At 40.8% G+C, this 16,955-nt stretch overlaps 1 protein-coding gene across 1 annotated transcript in view; it reads right to left on the bottom strand.

The window, feature by feature from the left end:
- Positions 1 to 6,041, bottom strand: part of HADH (hydroxyacyl-CoA dehydrogenase) — a 50,575-nt gene extending 44,534 nt beyond the window's left edge. The window contains exon 1 of the mRNA XM_003985100.6: positions 5,790 to 6,041. Coding sequence (XP_003985149.3) covers positions 5,790 to 5,921 — 132 coding nt within the window. The 5' untranslated portion in view covers positions 5,922 to 6,041. The remainder of the gene's footprint in view (positions 1 to 5,789) is intronic.
- Positions 6,042 to 16,955: the final 10,914 nt, after the last annotated feature.

The raw sequence follows: 16,955 nt of genomic DNA on the forward strand, positions 1-16,955 counted from the left end.
GTCAAATACAGACATTTTTTTTTGAAAATTCAATAAGCATCTGGATTTGCTAATGCAGAGAAAACAACTCCTCTCCCAGGACTCTCTCCTCCAATCTCCCACCAATTCTGGGAAGGAGAAGGGATGAACGGACATGTCAATAGCATCAACCAACTCTTGGTTATATTTAAGTTTCCCTCCAGGATGTTGCCATGATGAACACTTTCTGAGTACAGGAGACAGTTACAAATCCAAAGTGCTCTCTAGGAAGATTAGAATGGCAATGTTTTCTAGAATGAGTAGGTTTTTGCTGAAAAGGACCAATAAAGAGGCTCCCACAATTCAGGTATAAATGCCTGGTCTAGGAATTACAAATGGGAGAGCAGGGGAAAGAACACTCCTCAGAGAGGAAAGCCTAAAAGCCTTTTGCAGCATAGAGACTCTCACCATGACCCCATCTTCAGATGTATGTGGCTGGAAGAACAACAGTGGTAATGACAGAGGGAGGAAAGTTGCAGGGAAAAGCTGGAGGGGGAAAGGGAGGGTACATGATGAATAATTAAGTCTTGGCAAGTGAGTTTGAGTCTATTCTCTGCAGAAAGGTGGCATCAGAGCACCCAGATAGAGATCATCAGTGAGTGATTCTCTGAGTCTAGAGCTAAGGAGAGATCAAGCTGACATCCATTGACTCCAGACACCCACAAAGGATCCCCTTGCCCATGCAGGCCACATTTCTCTCCACAAGACAGCAGAGTCCAGAGGTGCAGGCAGAACTGTGGTTATCTCGGCTTCAGGGATCAAACATCTTCAAAGACAGTTAAGAGAATCTAGATGTAAAGAAGTCATCACCAGATTGATCTGACAAATCTCCATGAAAACAACTAACATTTCCTGAGCAGTTACCATTGAACATGCTAGCAGGTCTCTTAAGCACTTTGCCCATTGAGCTCTCACAGTGCTATGAGGCAAGTATCCTTGTTCACAGATAAGGAAACAGGCAGAGAGGGGTTAAGTGAGTCGCCCAAAGTTTCTACAGCACGGACAGGTAGGGCTGGCCACCAAGCCCCAGGGGGCACTTCATACTCTGCTCACTTTCAAGTGTCAGACTACCACTCATCAGAAACTACTGCATTGTTAGTATAACCCAGGGAGACAGGATAGAGAGAAGCAGTATTATCTCCCTGTGGTCCCAGGAGAGCTAGGCAGTGAGGGGTGTGCCCAAGGCAGATATGGAAAAAAGACGTAAGTGGGAAGAAAGAAAATTAGAAACTCAAGCAAGGGGGCTTAATCAGTGAGGCTATCTAGGAACATGACAAAGAAAATCCAAAACCTGACTGAGGTGCCATTTCTGCTCTACAATGTCCAAACATATTCTTTGACATTCTTTTTTGACTGTATGACCCACCTCTTCTACAGTATCTCCAGCCCCACCCCAAGTTCAATGACTAATACGCTGACAGGGGATGGTTTTGTTGTTCCAGTACATCATAAAGATCAGAGAAGAGCCCAGTAAAGAAGTGAGCAACACAGGAAACGAGGGAAGAAATTCATGACAAATGCATCCCAAACCCTTAAGGAGGGAGCTAACACCTGGAATAAAAACTTTCCTCCCTCCATAAAGTCCACTCTAAAAGACAGCTTACAACCAGGTGACTGTGCCAGTCTCCTGTGATCCTGAAGTTTTTCCCAGACCACTGCACTGTTTTCAAGCAAAGTTCAACAGAGACATATCACTGTAACACACAAAAAAATAAAGCTAAACAGTACAAAGCAATTATGACCACTCTTCTATTCAGCATCAGAAAATTCAGAATTGAGGGCAGAGAGAAGAGATGGATGAACAAATTTAGCAGCTAGGGAGGAAAAAGCTTTCAGGTCCACTTGAGTCCTTACCAAACATCACAAGGTAACAGTGATGTTGGGGAAACATTCATCTGTAGCTTAGAATGTTCTCCCCCACCCTACGCCAACTTTTTTATAACAGTCTAAGAAGCCCTCCCAGAAAAAATGTGTACTTTTTGCTTTATAAGAGGAACAAAAACAACAACAACAACAACAAAATAAGAAGAATCAGGCCCCAAACCCTTTCCAAACTTTATCATTTCCTCAAAGAAGTATAGTGCACTAAAAGAAAGGTTGTACCGGGAGCCCTAAGGAATCCAGCTTCTGAAATGGCCATTTCCAGGGAGCCCACTGGCTTCCCTCCAGTAACTTAATGAAAGTTAGGAGCTCACTGGGCTCCTCGGATAAAAAAAAAAAAAAGTCAATGAACGAAGCAAGGATTCATTCTATCAACTGAAGAAATGCATAGCTAGTAGTTTTCTTTCTTTTCTCCCCTCCTTTATAGAACAAAAAACAACTTGTCCCTCATTCAAGGGTCATTTAATGTTACAAGCTTCTTTGCTGGCCTAAGTATCCGGCTAAAGATAAATTAGTAATCAGACCATTTCAGAAATCTGTAATGGACAAACACACAAAACAAGTTAACCTTACTAAATATTAACCTGCAGTCTAAGGGATTTTTTGTTTTTTAATTTAGAACAAACAAAACATGACAGGTAAAGTAGATACTCTTGGAGAATACAAATGTACAAATGGCCTGTGCTGTGATCAACTGTAATGAAGCACAAACCTCACCTGTCTGAAACTGCTAAGTTGCTTGAGAAATGTGTCAGGCTCCCACAAAATCTATTTAATTTTTTTTTTATCCTACCCAGCATGAAGTAGAAGATGTGGCAAAATGATAAATTTTACAAAAAATTAAAACTGTAAATAGAACCACACCTTGAATAAAATTGTACTTCAGGAAGAGTTCAGGAGACTGAACACAAATGCATGGCTCAGATGCTAGTCTGGGTCGGTGTCTTCAAGGCTCCACTGAGGATTTACAGTGGGTGGGGAGAGGATAAAAAGTGCCTTCTCTCTTTTCAGACGTCCACGAACCAACCAACCCCAGTATCAACTGGCATTTGTCTTCAAGATTAAGCAGGTCGGAACAGAATCATGACCAATATTCTCCATCTAAATATTACAGGCCTACCTCAGCAGCAAAGATCAGAGTTGTGAGTGGGTATGTGGGGAGAAGGACAAATGGACAAGGATTACTGCAATGAAGATAAAATCGTAAAGGCAGCTAACATTTTGTGAGCCCTTATTAGGTGGCAGACACTGCTGACTGCTTGACATGTACTAATTCATTCAATCCTCTCCATACTCCTCCCAGGCTAGTACTAGTCCTAGTCCTACTTTAGAGATAAGTAAACTCAGGCTGGAAGTTAAGTAACTTTTCCACATTATCACAGCCAGCATATAAGTCATCCAATTCCTCATACTGAACTGGAGCCAATCTATATTCAAACACATCAAATTTTTCAATGGCACTCAATAAGCAAAACATACTTACCCTATGCCAAAAACATAGGTCAAAGAGCATAAAAAATGAGGTGATACTGCCTAGAACTACATGCTACAGGGTAGAATGCAAAACCAGATGGGTGAAACCAACCAACTGGCTGACTGCGGACACAAAGATGTTCTGTGGGAAAGCATGGTTCCTTCCACAGGATTAGAGTTGTCACCTGAAGTGGCTGAGGCTCTTTTAAACCTTGTTAGGTAAGAATGGAACTACATTCCCTATCAATGTCCACTACTTAGACTTCTGGTCTTTATCAACTTTTGGAATGACAATTTTGTTATGTTTCCAAACAGTGGGGCAAATAACTTTTTTCCCCCTTAACTTTGAAAAGGCACTCCTTGCACCAACCACTCAAGGCTTTGACCTGACCACATCAGTCATTTCTCTCCTCTCCTTTCTCAAGTGAATGCTCCATTACCATACCCATAATTCCAAGAGCCACCTCTGTGCCTTTTAATGCACATAACATGGTATCCAATAATGGAAAGAGCATTCAAAAACTGAGCAATTCAATTTTGTACAAAGGTTGAAGAGATGCTTTGTACATAGTTGCTAATCCTCTTCCACTTGCTGTCTTCGAGGTACTATCCAGAAGAGTTTCTGGACTCATGTCCAATATTGTTATTGGAGGCTTCAGGCCCTAATATCTTCTCACCAAGATGTTGTTTAAGTGTTTTTAAACCAAAACATTATTTTACACCTGCCCACAACAAATCTCACTCTCACAGCCTTGAGAGATTTAGGTGGAGCAGAGAGAATGTAAGTGTGCTCAAGCTAAACTCTCAGTATCATGCAGTATATAGCATGTGGAACTTTTAGGTTAAAGGGGCTTACTCCTCCTTACATGTAACACAGACTACACGAACACCATAACCTAGCAGCCAGGGCATCCACACAACAAAAAGGACAATGTATGTCCACAAAACATGATCTCAGAAGAAAGAAGTGAGACTGTAAGAAGCCCGATGAATAAAAACATTAATAAGATACTAATTTTAGGAGGAAATGCAATCAATATGCTGCAAAAAATTTGCAGGGGAGAATTTAGATAGATAGTAATAATAAAATATTAAAAAAAAAAGTCAAGCATGGGGTCCCTGGGTGGCTCAGTGGGTTGATCATCTGACTTCGGCTCAACTCATGATCTCACAGTTCAGTTGGTGGGTTTGAGCCCTGCATTGGGGTCTGTGCTGACAGCTTCTAGCCTGGGGCCTGCTTCGGATTCTCTGTGTCCCTCTCTCTCTCCCCTACCCCGCTCATGCCCTGTCTCTCAAAAATAAATAAACATTAAAAAAATAATAAATAAAATAAATACTTAAAAAAGCAAGCATGGAAGTGTGAACTAGGTTGCAAACAGACACTGAAAAAATTAAACTTTCATGACTAGCCACCGCACTGGAATAGTCCCTTAAGAAAAATTTGATAACTGCCTCCCCTTCAATAATACAAGTTGCAAAGGGCTGAAATGCTAAGAATAAATCAGCTAAGATAAGAAAATCACAGTTCTCCAATATGAGCTGGGATGTAACGGCTAAAAAATAAATAAAATGCAAGTATCACAGTATCCAGGTAATCAATTGCACAACTGACCCCGTATCACAGCTCAGCCGGAGGGGCAGAGTCCTGAAGAGGGACAATGAGATTAGACACTCCTCCTGGGCCCTCAGCCACTCTATCTCCCTCTCCCTCTCCCACTCCCACTCTCCCTAGAGCCTAAACCGCGCAGTTCTCTGCACAAAGTGTAATCGGTCAAAGTTGCCTCGCCAATGCGCCGCAGTTGGGAAAGTCCTAGGGCCTCACAAGCTCCAATTAGGTAACTTTACAAAGTGTTACCAAAATGCTTACTATTATTATTCTTTGTAACCCACAAGCAAAGGTAACACATGGCAGGGACGAGAAGAGGAATCATTTAAAAGAACAGAAAACAGCTCTGACAAAGACTGCAGAATTATAGAAAACTGGTAAAATCAAAACTGATCGCAGTCCAGGTCTCTGGGAGCAAATTCAGTCTACACCGAACGGCGAGCACGCATGTTATTCCGCAAAATTGTGCACATATAAATAATACTATCTGCTCCGCATAGATCGCTTCCAAAGTGCTTGCAGAAACACTTTCCACAGAGTTTTCATCCGGCCCTGCGGCGGGGCGGTGCTGGAATTTAGAGACGAGTAAACTGAGACTCCGTCTGCGACTGGTTCTTTGGGGGGAGTGGAGACCCAGGCCGAGACTCGAGATTTTCCAACTACACGCGTGAGGGGCGGGGTGGAATTTCCCCGGTCTCCCGAGGACGCTGGCCTTTGGCGGAACACCCCACGCCGGGTCTCCGCGGGCCGGCGCCCGCAGGGAGCGTGCGCAGCAAATCGAGCGGGGTACGCTGCCCACCCGCCGGCTCACCTGGGCGATGCCGGCGCCCATTAGCCCACCTCCGATAACCGTCACGTGCTTGATGATGATTTTCTTCGCCGAGGCTGAGGCAGTGGATGAGGAGGACACAGAGCGCACGAACTGCCGGGTTACGAAAGCCATGCTGCAGAGACGAAGGCAAAGGCGGCAACAGAGACGACGCCCGCCGAAGTTTTCCGCCGCGCGAGGACTAGCAGCGAACTGACCTCTGAGTGGGGGAAACCGAAGCCCCCCTCCGCGCCGCGCGCCCTCGCGTTCAGTGACGTCATTGACGGCGAGGCGGAGACTCGAAACGCGCCCCGCCCATTGGCCCGGGCCCGGGTTCCAGGATTGAAAGTCCGAGAGCGGCTTCCGGGCCCACGTGGGCCGCGCCTACAAGTGGGGGAGGGGGCGTGGTCGCAGCTGGGCGAGCGCGGGAGGAGGCGGCTGGGCTCACTGCGAGGGTGCGTGCGTGGACCCTGGGTCCTCCCGCCTTGCAGGCCTGTGCCTAGACACGAGCAACTCTTGAGATGAAGCATGCCGTTGCCGTGCTAAATCCTCGTCTTTGATGTTTGTGCGTATTTCGGCGCTGAATACATACATGGTATTTGGCTGTGGTGATTATTTTAATGCGGTGGATATTGTTTCTGCTAAAATGGAAGGAAACAACCTGCTTACACCCAAAACAAATGTCTAGTGACCCATGAGTTCCAGAGATCAGGCCCACGGGAAGGAAAGGGAGTTGACCTTTAGTTACCCATGTCAACATCAGACATCTGTCAATGCAGTGCAGGTGGGGCAGTTTAAGGTCAAAAGCAACCGTTGTGAAGTAACTTATCACAATAGAAAGCATGGGAAAAGAATGTCTTTCCAAATAATGGAAGATCTGATACCAATTAGGCCAATCTTCTCAGTCATGTGAATAATTTCTAGTAAATGTACTGCAATTTAATTTCTAGTTACTGTACTGTACTAGTGATATAGAGTCTTTATTTTTAAATATGTTATAAGAACCCACAAACACACCAGACAAAAATCGTCCTTCCCTATCAGAAGTAACCCACATAATGAATGCTGTGTTCAGCATTCCTTTGCTTTGATCTCATTTTTATGTCTAATTCTATAAAAATATGGGAGAAGTGGGGAGCCTGGGGGGCTCAGTCCATTAAGATTCTGACTTGGGCTCAGGTGGTGATCTCCTGGCTGGTGAGGTCCAGCCTGCATCAGGCCCTCTGCTGTCAGCACAGAGCCTGCTTTAGATCCTCTGCCCCCCCCCCCCCACTTTCCTTTTGTCCCTCTCCCAAGCTCTCGGGCTCTCTCTCTCTTTTAAATATAAATAAAAACATTTTTAAAATATTTTTTAAAATATGGAAGAAGTGCTATTGTTCAGGGCTCTGTTAGGCTTGGGACATTACTAGGCTCACTACTGATTGAGACAGTGTTACATCCAAATAACCAAAGTCCATTGAGAGCTAGAATGTAGCAAATGCAAAAGCATATGAGACTAGAAATGGAAAAAGTTACACAGAGAAACCTAGTGACTTGAAGAACAAGTCAATCTATGAAGAAGAGAGAACTCTAGGCAGAGGAAGCAGCACATGCAAAGGCAGAAACAAAATATCTCCGGGGGAAAATAGAGAGGAATCAGGTGTGGTTAGCAGTGAAGCTAGGATGATAGAATAGAAGGATGCATGGATGATTCTTCAGGTGGATTTCAACTTTCTGTTCTCATTTGTAAGTTGTGTTTAAGGCAAAGTCAAACATTTTAATTAGTGTTGTCACAACAAACACTTCTTAATTAAAATGTGTGTAATGTAAAACAGTGCCTGAGAATGCTACATTTTCAGATCTGTGATTTGTTTTCCTCTGGGAAGAAAGAATAACCACTGCCATGTTTTGAGTGACTCTCAAATCTGAGGCTGTATTATTTAAGAGTGTGATGTAAAACAAAGGAGCACAGCAGTGAGAGTCCTGGCTCTGTCACTCGTGTATGGTATGACTGCAGCAATTGCTCTTACTGGGCTCCAGTGTCCTTGTCAATCAAAAGAAATGGTTGTATACCTTTCCAGCGGTCCCATACGAAGAGTCTTCCCCCAGTTTACAGTCTTCTGAAGCTGGAGGTCCACCCTACCCTGCCTACTCCAGCCCAGTCCTGATCAAATGACACTTACAATAGAATCATTCTTCTTTTATTAAGACTGCAAGTCTTTTCCCAAGGGTGGCCTTGGCCTTTCAGGCATCCAGTAATGGTTTCTGTGGTCTCTGACTGGCACCTTCATCCTGTTCCTGGGGTCGTGCTTCATTTCTCTCTGCAAAGAGAGGGGGGTACTGGGAAGCATGACCCTGGTCACTGAATCAATTCAGAGACAGCAAAGGGAAAGGTTGGCACAGAGAGTGGAGTAAGTGATGACTGCTTTTAATTTTGTCTCATAAATGGATAATTGTAATACTTAAAAAAATACATTTCAAAGAAGCATTATTCGAAAGTATGCATGGTGGGGGGCCCTAAGAGTGGCAGAATCAGGGAGTACAGTAGGTCCTTTGCCTCCAACAAGGCAGCAATGGACAAAAAAATGTGAAAGCCTTCCCGGCTCTCCTGCTTTATGAAACAGGCAGGCAGAGAGCTGAGCTGACACTTAAGTCTTCCCATCGTCATGTGATAGACACATTGCCCCAAGGACAGTGTGTTAATAATCAGGAGCATTAATGGAGACAAGTTTCATTGAGTAAATTAGACTTTTCCTTATAATTGTGTGAAATTAATGATTTCTGGCTTACTGGTGAAAGAGTGAAAAAGTAATGCTGCCTCTCCTGTTTTGAGCAGTTTTTAGGTCTCGTGTGGAAGAAAACCAGAACCTGTGCCTGCTTAGGGTGGCACAAGAGCAAAGCCGAGAAAGTTCAGCTAGAAGTTTGCTGACTGCGAAATTAATGAGGGTTGACAGTGTCACACTTGTCAGCATGGTTTTCAAGGAAATAATCATAAGATTTGCATAAGCAAGACATGGCTAGTTTGAGACGGGCGCAGTTATTTGTATGCCCTACTGAAAGATGCTCTCAGAATGATTTATAAAACACACAAGGCAAATCTCTAGTAACATTGAACAATTTTACAAATACTTTCATCGTCTTGAGATTTTAGGGAGGAAAAAAAGTATCATGGCTGACTTTAAATACGTGTCTTGGCTTTTACCATGCTGGCAGTCCAACATCCCAACACAGCTAACGGCTCTCTCCCTCTATTCCCCCTCTACTTGGAAAATTCATCAAATCCTCATGACACTTTTGGTAGGTACTAAGGGTACCCTGCTTTTATAGATAAAGAAACAGAGGTACAGAGAGGTTTAGTAACGTAGTCAAAGTCACACAGCTAATGACTGGCACAGGAAGAATTTAAACCCATGGCAGGGCTCATGTTCTTGACCACTGTTGGGCCTCTCTTTGCAACAACCCTAAGACTACCACTGCTATCCTCCTCTAAGGGTGAAGAAACCAATGTTCTGAATGGTCAAATCGTTTATTAAATGTAATTTACCTAATAACTGGCCAGGCTCAGATTTGAATCCACTCTGACCTCAAGTCCCTTTTCATAACTCCATCCTTCTTAGTGTCCCTGGTGCTAGATCACTTTACTCCCCTCGTTTTAAAAACTTTATCCACAGGATAAAGACTAAACTTCTAAGTCCTTGCCTCAACATTCTAAATTCATCTATTTCCTTCTATTCTTTCACAAGTACCTTAAATTCTAGCCATAAAAACCAAAGTTGCTTTTCTTTTTTTTTTTTTTTTTTTGAAGTAGGCTCTATGCCCAGCATGCAGCCCAATGTTCATGATCCTGAGATCAAGACCTAAGCTAAGATCAAAAGTCTGATGCTTAACTGACTGAGCCACCCAGGTGCCCCTGCTTTTTCTAACTTCTTACTTATTTTTCATAAAGACCCCAAATGCTAGCTTATTTATAAATGAGTTCAAGGCTAAAATACATTTTTAACTAACTACAATTCTCAGAGATTTTCAGTCAGATATTTAGAGTTAAGGCTGACAGTGACTCCTGGCTTATTTTTAAAAGTAAAATGATTGGGAGTGCCTGGGTGGCTCAGTCGGTTAACTTTGGCTCGGCTCATGATCTCCCAGTTCGTGGGTTTGAGCCCCACATCAGGCTCTGTGCTGACAGTGTGGAGTTCGCTTGGGATTCTCCTTCTCTCTGCCCCTCCCCTGCTTGTTCTCTCTCTCTCTCTCTCTCTCTCTCTCTCTCTCTCTCAAATAAATAAGTAAACTTTTAAAAAAAGTAAAATGATTGATTTTAGAAATAATAAGCAATTTCTTGGGGCGCCTGGGTGGCTCAGTCAGTTGAGCGTCCCACTTGGGCTCAGGTCATGATCTCACGGTTCATGAGTTTGAGACCCCCGTTAGGCTCTATGCTGACAGTGTGGAGCCTGCTTCAGATTCTCTCTCTTCCTCTCTCTCCCTATCCTTCCCCTGCTCTCTATCTCTCAAAATAAATAAACTTAAGAAAAAAAAAAAAGAATAACCAAAGCATAGGGTTCTTTGGAGTGAATAAAATTGAGATTGGAAGGTGGCAGGGGCCAGATCAGGGTGGACATTTTTATGGGAGTCATGGTCACAATTATATTTAAATTTTTTCCATTTTTATTTAGAAATAATTGCAAACTCAGAAAAATTGCAAGAATAAGAATAATGCAAAGAAACCCATATACCTCTTACCCATGTTTACCTATTGTTAATACTTTATACATTTGCTTTATCATTTTTATCTTATCTATTATCTATTTCTACCTATCTATATATCTATATCTATCCATAATATTTAAGATATGTATAACACATAGAAATATATATATATATATATATATATATATATTATCTGAGCCATTTGTGGGTAAGTTACACACAACATTGTTCTTCATCTAGTATTTCAATGTATATTTCCTAAGAGTTGGGCAATTCTCTCACATAACCATAGTACAGTTATCAACATTAGTAAATTTAAATGTTACAACATTTCTATCTAATTGATCACCTGTATTCCAGTTTAGTTCATTGATCCAATAATATCACTCATATATATTTTTTTTCCTTCTAGTACTGAATCCAATCTAGGGTCAGGTCTAGCATTTAGTTGCCATATCTCTGTCTATATCTCTATCTCTCTTTTTTTTATTTAAAATTTTTTAAATGTTTATTTTTTTTTTAGAGAGGGAGAGAGACAGAGCATGAGCAGAGGAGAGTCAGAGAGAGAGGGAAACACAGAATCCAAAGCAAACTCCAGGCTCCCAGCTGTCAGCACAGAGCCCAATGCGGAGCTCGAAATCACAAACCATGAGATCATGACCTGAGCCAAAGTCGGACACCTAACCGACTGAGCCACCCAGGTGCCCCAATCTCTCTTTTTAAATAAGAGATTTATTGAGGTTTTAGTTAATTTAGTTTTTATTTCTATGTTTAGGCACTGGCTTTGCCATGAACATTGTGTTTGTGTACAAGGAAATTATATAAGGACTTAAATATCCTTTGAAAAGATCTTTCAAACACTATACTAATTGACAACTTACCTCAAGCCTTTGCGTATCAGGTGGGGAGAAGGTTGCTAAACAAACTGAAACTGGAAAATATACGAAAAATGCTACTAAACAGAACATGACGGGAGAAGAACAGAATTTAGAATTAGAAATGCCAAATTGGTATATTCCTTGTGGAAAACTTCCTTTTAAATAAAACACACACAGTAACTAAAGAAAATTCTGAGTAGTAAGACTGAATAAGAAGAAACTATAAGAAATACAACATTCAATAACATTCTTACAGTTGTTACACTTATAATTTAATCATAAAAATGAGAATTACAAATAGTGTAGCCATGTCCTTCTACTCTTTGACATTCTGAAATTTCCTAGATTATTATATGAATATATTTGTACTGTTTGTCAATTTTTCTTTGAAATAGAACTACAACTAGATTTGAGCCATCAAGGTAAAATTTGCGTTTGAATATGTTCACATGATATGTCTGGGATTTGCTTCCCAATAAGTCAGTGTAGAATGGGGATGGTGGAATGTTGATTGGGTAAAGATGAAACAAGATTTGTGCTTAACTTCTGTATGTATGGTCCATAGTAAATGTCCATAATAAAAAATAAAAGGAAGAAAAGAGGAAAAACTACATATAGTATTGAAGCGTGTTCAACTTAGGTCACTGCTTTTATTTGCTTGCACTTTTGAGATCTGTTTTTAAAATTTTCATCTTGGTTCCTAGATAAAGCCATTTCAATTGTCCTTTATCTCAAACACAATGTTTGGCCTAAATGTTAAAAATATTTTATCCTAGGGGCGCCTGGGTGGCTCAGTTGGTTAGGCAGCTGACTTCGGTTCAGGTGAACCATGATGTCATGGTTCATGGGCTTGAGCCCCGCATCAGGGTCTGTGCTGACAGCTCCAAGCCTGGAGCCTGCTTCAGAATCTGTGACTCCCCCCCTCTCTCTCTCTCTGTCCACTTCCCAGCTCATGCTCTGTCTCTGTCTCTCAAAAAATAAATAAACATTAAAAAAAATTTTTTTTTTTAAATATTTTATCCTAGGGGCCACTGGGTGGCTCAGTTGGTTGAGCATCCAACTTCGGCTCAGGTCATGATCTCACAGCTTGTGGGTTCAAGCCCCACATCAGGCTCTATGCTGTCAGCTCAAGGCCTGGAGCCTGCTTCAGACTCTGTGTCCTCCTCTCTCTCTGCCCCTCCCCTGATCATGCTCTGTCTCTCTCTCAAAAATAAATAAATATGAATTTTAAAAATATTTTATCCTAGAGATTATTTATTATTAAAAAAACATTGTTTACATCTTTGTTTTTAGACTTCTAGTCAATGAAATACCATTGACTCAATTTCTTAAGTTCTTATCATATTTCAGGTTGTGCTAGTTGTTGGGAAAAAGACTTATTTTATATTATCACACATTTCAAGCGTGCAAATCAGTGATTTTTACCAACCATCACTATAAATCAGTTTTAAAACATTTCTATCCTCCCAGTAAGATCCCTCTACTGGTGAGATTCTGATTTAACTGGTTTGAGGTGGAGCCTTGGCATCATCATTTTTATCAAACTCCCCAGATGAGTCTCGAATGATGCTAGAGTTAAGCATCACAGATCTAGCTGAACTCTGTTCTGTGACAGCAGGAAAAATCAAGGCCCAGAGGGGTTAAGTGGTTAGCAAAAGTTATACAGAGAAGGTAATTATAGAACCAAGGCTTCAATCCAGGCACTGTTTTCCAGTTCAGTCCTCTTTCTACTGCCTGCTTTTATTCCTGGATATGCCCACGGTAGATGAATAGCAGAAAAGCAGGGAGGAGAAAGATGCCCAGAAACGTCACAACTCCCTCCTGGGGGGTGGGGAGGATATTAGGTTAATAGTTCCTGGGCACAGCCAAGATTCTCAGTGTGGGAGGCAGTAACGGTGGAATAACAAAGCTGTGCAGAGTCCTGAAAGATCCTCTCTCTCTCTCCAAATCTTTGACAAATGAGGAAACTGAGGCCCAGAGGGGTCATGTGGTCAGCTACTGCAGGGACACTTGGGTCTGAAGTGTGCCATGACCCTGGTCCTGTCCTCATTACCCTGCCGTGTTTGGCTTTCTACCCAGGTACACTCACCTGAGGCAACAACTCTCACCAGCTTGAGCCCTGGTCCTTTAGAAGTTTTTGTCTACAACTTACCCCTACATCCATCATCAGAAGATTCCTGAAAGAACCAGGGCCTTATTGTTTTCTAGGCAATTACGTGTCTTATTAACAGAGCAGAAAGAACTTACCACTCACATGACTGAATGGTATTAAGCTAATCTCAGGCCCCCAGAGAAATTATCTTTAATTTCCAATGTAACTCTTGCCTTTAAGATGTTTAATGGGAAGATCTTTATTTCCCCACAATGGGGCAGCAAAGAGCTTTTTCAATACACAGTTAATAGAGTGTTAAAAATCTGATAGTGGTAGTACTTTTTAGTTTTAAAGAAAATTCCTTAAGCTCTTTCTTTTTTTTTTTTTTTTAAGCATAGCTTTTCACGTAGGCAAAGTTCTTCTTAAAGTTTTTCACAGAGGTTGGCATATACTAGCCATTGAACATATTTCTTAAATGAATAAGTAATTGGCTTCAAATAGATGAATATTTAAAACAATGCCATTTGACTTAGGGACTTGAAATAATAAGAAATAGGAACCCTGCCTTCGATGTTTTAGGTAGGTTCTTAAAGTTTGGCATCTTGCTATCAATTTTCCTTGACCAAATGGTGGGATCAGACCAGGTATCTGAATCCAAGAATGCATGGGCTCGTCATCTCATTACTGATCCTTACATCTCCTCATTTATTAGAAGACCAAATTAAATCATCTCTAAATTTCCTTTTAGCTTTAAAATTCTATAGTATAAAAATCCTAGCCTGTCATCATTTTAGACTAACAAAGTTTCCATTAAAAATGCTTAGTATGCTTTATCAAGAACTATAAAAACTTTCATTTTACAATGAGTATTAAAGTATCTTGAACCAAACAGGCTCTATGCTCTAAGAAATCATAATCATACTCAATTGATTATAGGTGAGCAATTCATAATATGGTGGATATTATTTATTCATTTAGTTTTAAAGGAAAAGATGTTCGTTACAGAAAAGTTGAGAAACATAGACAAGAGCAAAACAAAAATTAACCATAGTTTTACTATCCACATTTCTGTCAGTCTATAATTTTAGAAGGACGTATCATAATGTGTTTAGATTTATGTCTTCCTTTCAAAATTCCTTAAAAATATTTTTTTTAGTGTTTATTTATTTTTGAGAGAGAGAGAGAGAAAGAGCATGAGTGGGGAAGGGGCGGAGAGAGAGGGAGACACAGAATCCGAAGCAGGCTCCAGGCTCCAAGCTGTCAGCACAGAGCCCGATGTGGGGCTCGAACTCATGGACCATGAGATCATGACCTGAGCCAAAGTCGAATGCTTAACCCACTGAGCCAACCAGGAGCTGCTTAAAATTCCTTTTAAAATTATAATGCAATATTTTGAGCACTTTTATTAACAGTTGTTAGATAATACTCTATTATTCCACCCTTGTCCCCATTCTAATTATTCTCCCCCCACCCCCATTCTGATTATTCTTAACACAGTAGCCAGAGAGAATCCAATTGTAAGTCATGTCATGTCCCTTCTCTATTCAAAACCTTCCATGCCTCCCATCTCACTCAGATTGAGCCACTATCTATATCATCTGCCCTCGCCTGCAACTTTATCATCTCCTCTCCTACTACCATTTTCCTTGTTCACTCTGCTCCAGATGTTCTGTTCCTCGAACATTTCAGACACATGTCTGCAGTAAGGCCTGTAGACTTGCTGCTCCTTCTGCCTCCATGCTCCCCAGGGTTCACTCTTTGCTTTCCCTGGGTCTTCACTCAAATATCAGCTTCCCAGTGAGGTTTTCTCTGATCTCTTTACCTGAAAGTGCAATCTCTCCCTGGCATTTTGCATCCCTTCCCTGATTTTATTTTTATCTTTAACATTTATGACTAATATGCTACACATTTTATCTTATTTGCTGTCATTTTTTTCTCTTCTGGAAATTAAGCTCATTAACGTCAAAGACCTTTGTTTTGGTTGCTTCTATGCCCCAATATGTAGAACATTTCTCATAATTATCTTATGCATGCATGAATGTGGCTATTACATTGCCCATAGTGTTGGGCATTTGGAATGCTTTGCTTTTCTTTCCTTTTATCTTTGGTTATCAAATATATCACTGCAATGAATAACGAATAACTTATCCAAAACTATTTTGATCTCTCATCATTAGCCATAGTTATATCTTAGGACTAGAATTTATTGAGCCAAAGGGGATGAATATTTACTTAAAAAAACTTCTGGGAGGAATGAGTTTTGATTGACAGATTTGACAGAAGAGTTGCAAAGAGGGTGCACACAGTTCATGTATTCCCTTCCCCCAGCTTCCCCTAATTTTGACATTCTACATAACCACGGTACACTTGTCAAAAATGAAGACACTGAAGGCAATGCTATTAACTAAACTCCAGACTTCATTGGGTTTCGCAGGTTTGTCTGTTAATGTGGTACTCTTTTCCAAAATCCAATGTAGGATACCACTCTGCATTTAGGAACAAATACTTTAAAGACCTTCATGCATATTCTTAAATTTTCCTCCAGAAATGTAGCTCCAGTCTATATGGCCAACAGCAGTGTGTGAATGCTTCTCCCTTATCAATATTTGGTATTTTTCTCTTTAAAAATATCTTTTAAATTTGATGGGCAAAAATTGGTATCTGTTTTAGTTGCATTTTTGATGAATTTTAACATTTATTCATGTATTGGCCATTTGTATTTTCAAAATTTTGTGTATCTTTTACCTATTTTTATTTTATTTACTTTGTCAGTAGGCTCCATATTCAACATGGGGTTGAACTCTCTCGAGGGCCACATGCTCTACCCACTGAGCCCCCACCTATCTTTAAAACTGGGCTTTCTACTCACTGAATCATAAGCACTCTATTAAGAATATTAAATTTTTTTCAAGGCTGATATAATTATTTTTCATGATTTGCCAACTGTCATTTTGGAACACAGAAGTTCTCTGTTTTTATGTCATCAAATCTACTGTGCTTTTATTTTTGTGATTGAATCTGTTACTCTTTTACATTTAGAAAATTAGCTCCCATTCCCATATCAGAAGTTTCATAGATACATACAGTATTATTTCTATTTTTTAGACCAAACTCTTGGGATTTGGGTATATGAGAAGAGGGAAAAATGTGTTATTTTGATTTTCTAAATAATTAACCATTGGCCTAGCACTTGTTTTATGACCTTATTTCCTGTTCCTTCATGGTGTAATGACACTTTTATACTAGAGGATATGGGTTTGCTACCTCTATTTTGTTTCATTGATTTATCTGAATATTCTGGTATCAGTACAAAACTGTTTAGTGATTATTTTAGAGCTTCTTTTTTTTTTTTTGGACTACAGTGTGTGTGCACACATGTGGGGGAGGGGTAAAGGGAGAGGGAGAGAGAGAATTTTAAGCAGGCTTCATGCCCAGCATGGAGCCTGCTGCAGGGCTGGGCCTCAGGACCATGAGCTTATGGCCTTAGCCAAAATCAAGATTGAATGCTTAACTAACTGA

Source organism: Felis catus, chromosome B1, assembly GCF_018350175.1.
Source record: "Felis catus isolate Fca126 chromosome B1, F.catus_Fca126_mat1.0, whole genome shotgun sequence".
NCBI classification, from domain to species: Eukaryota; Metazoa; Chordata; class Mammalia; order Carnivora; family Felidae; genus Felis; species Felis catus.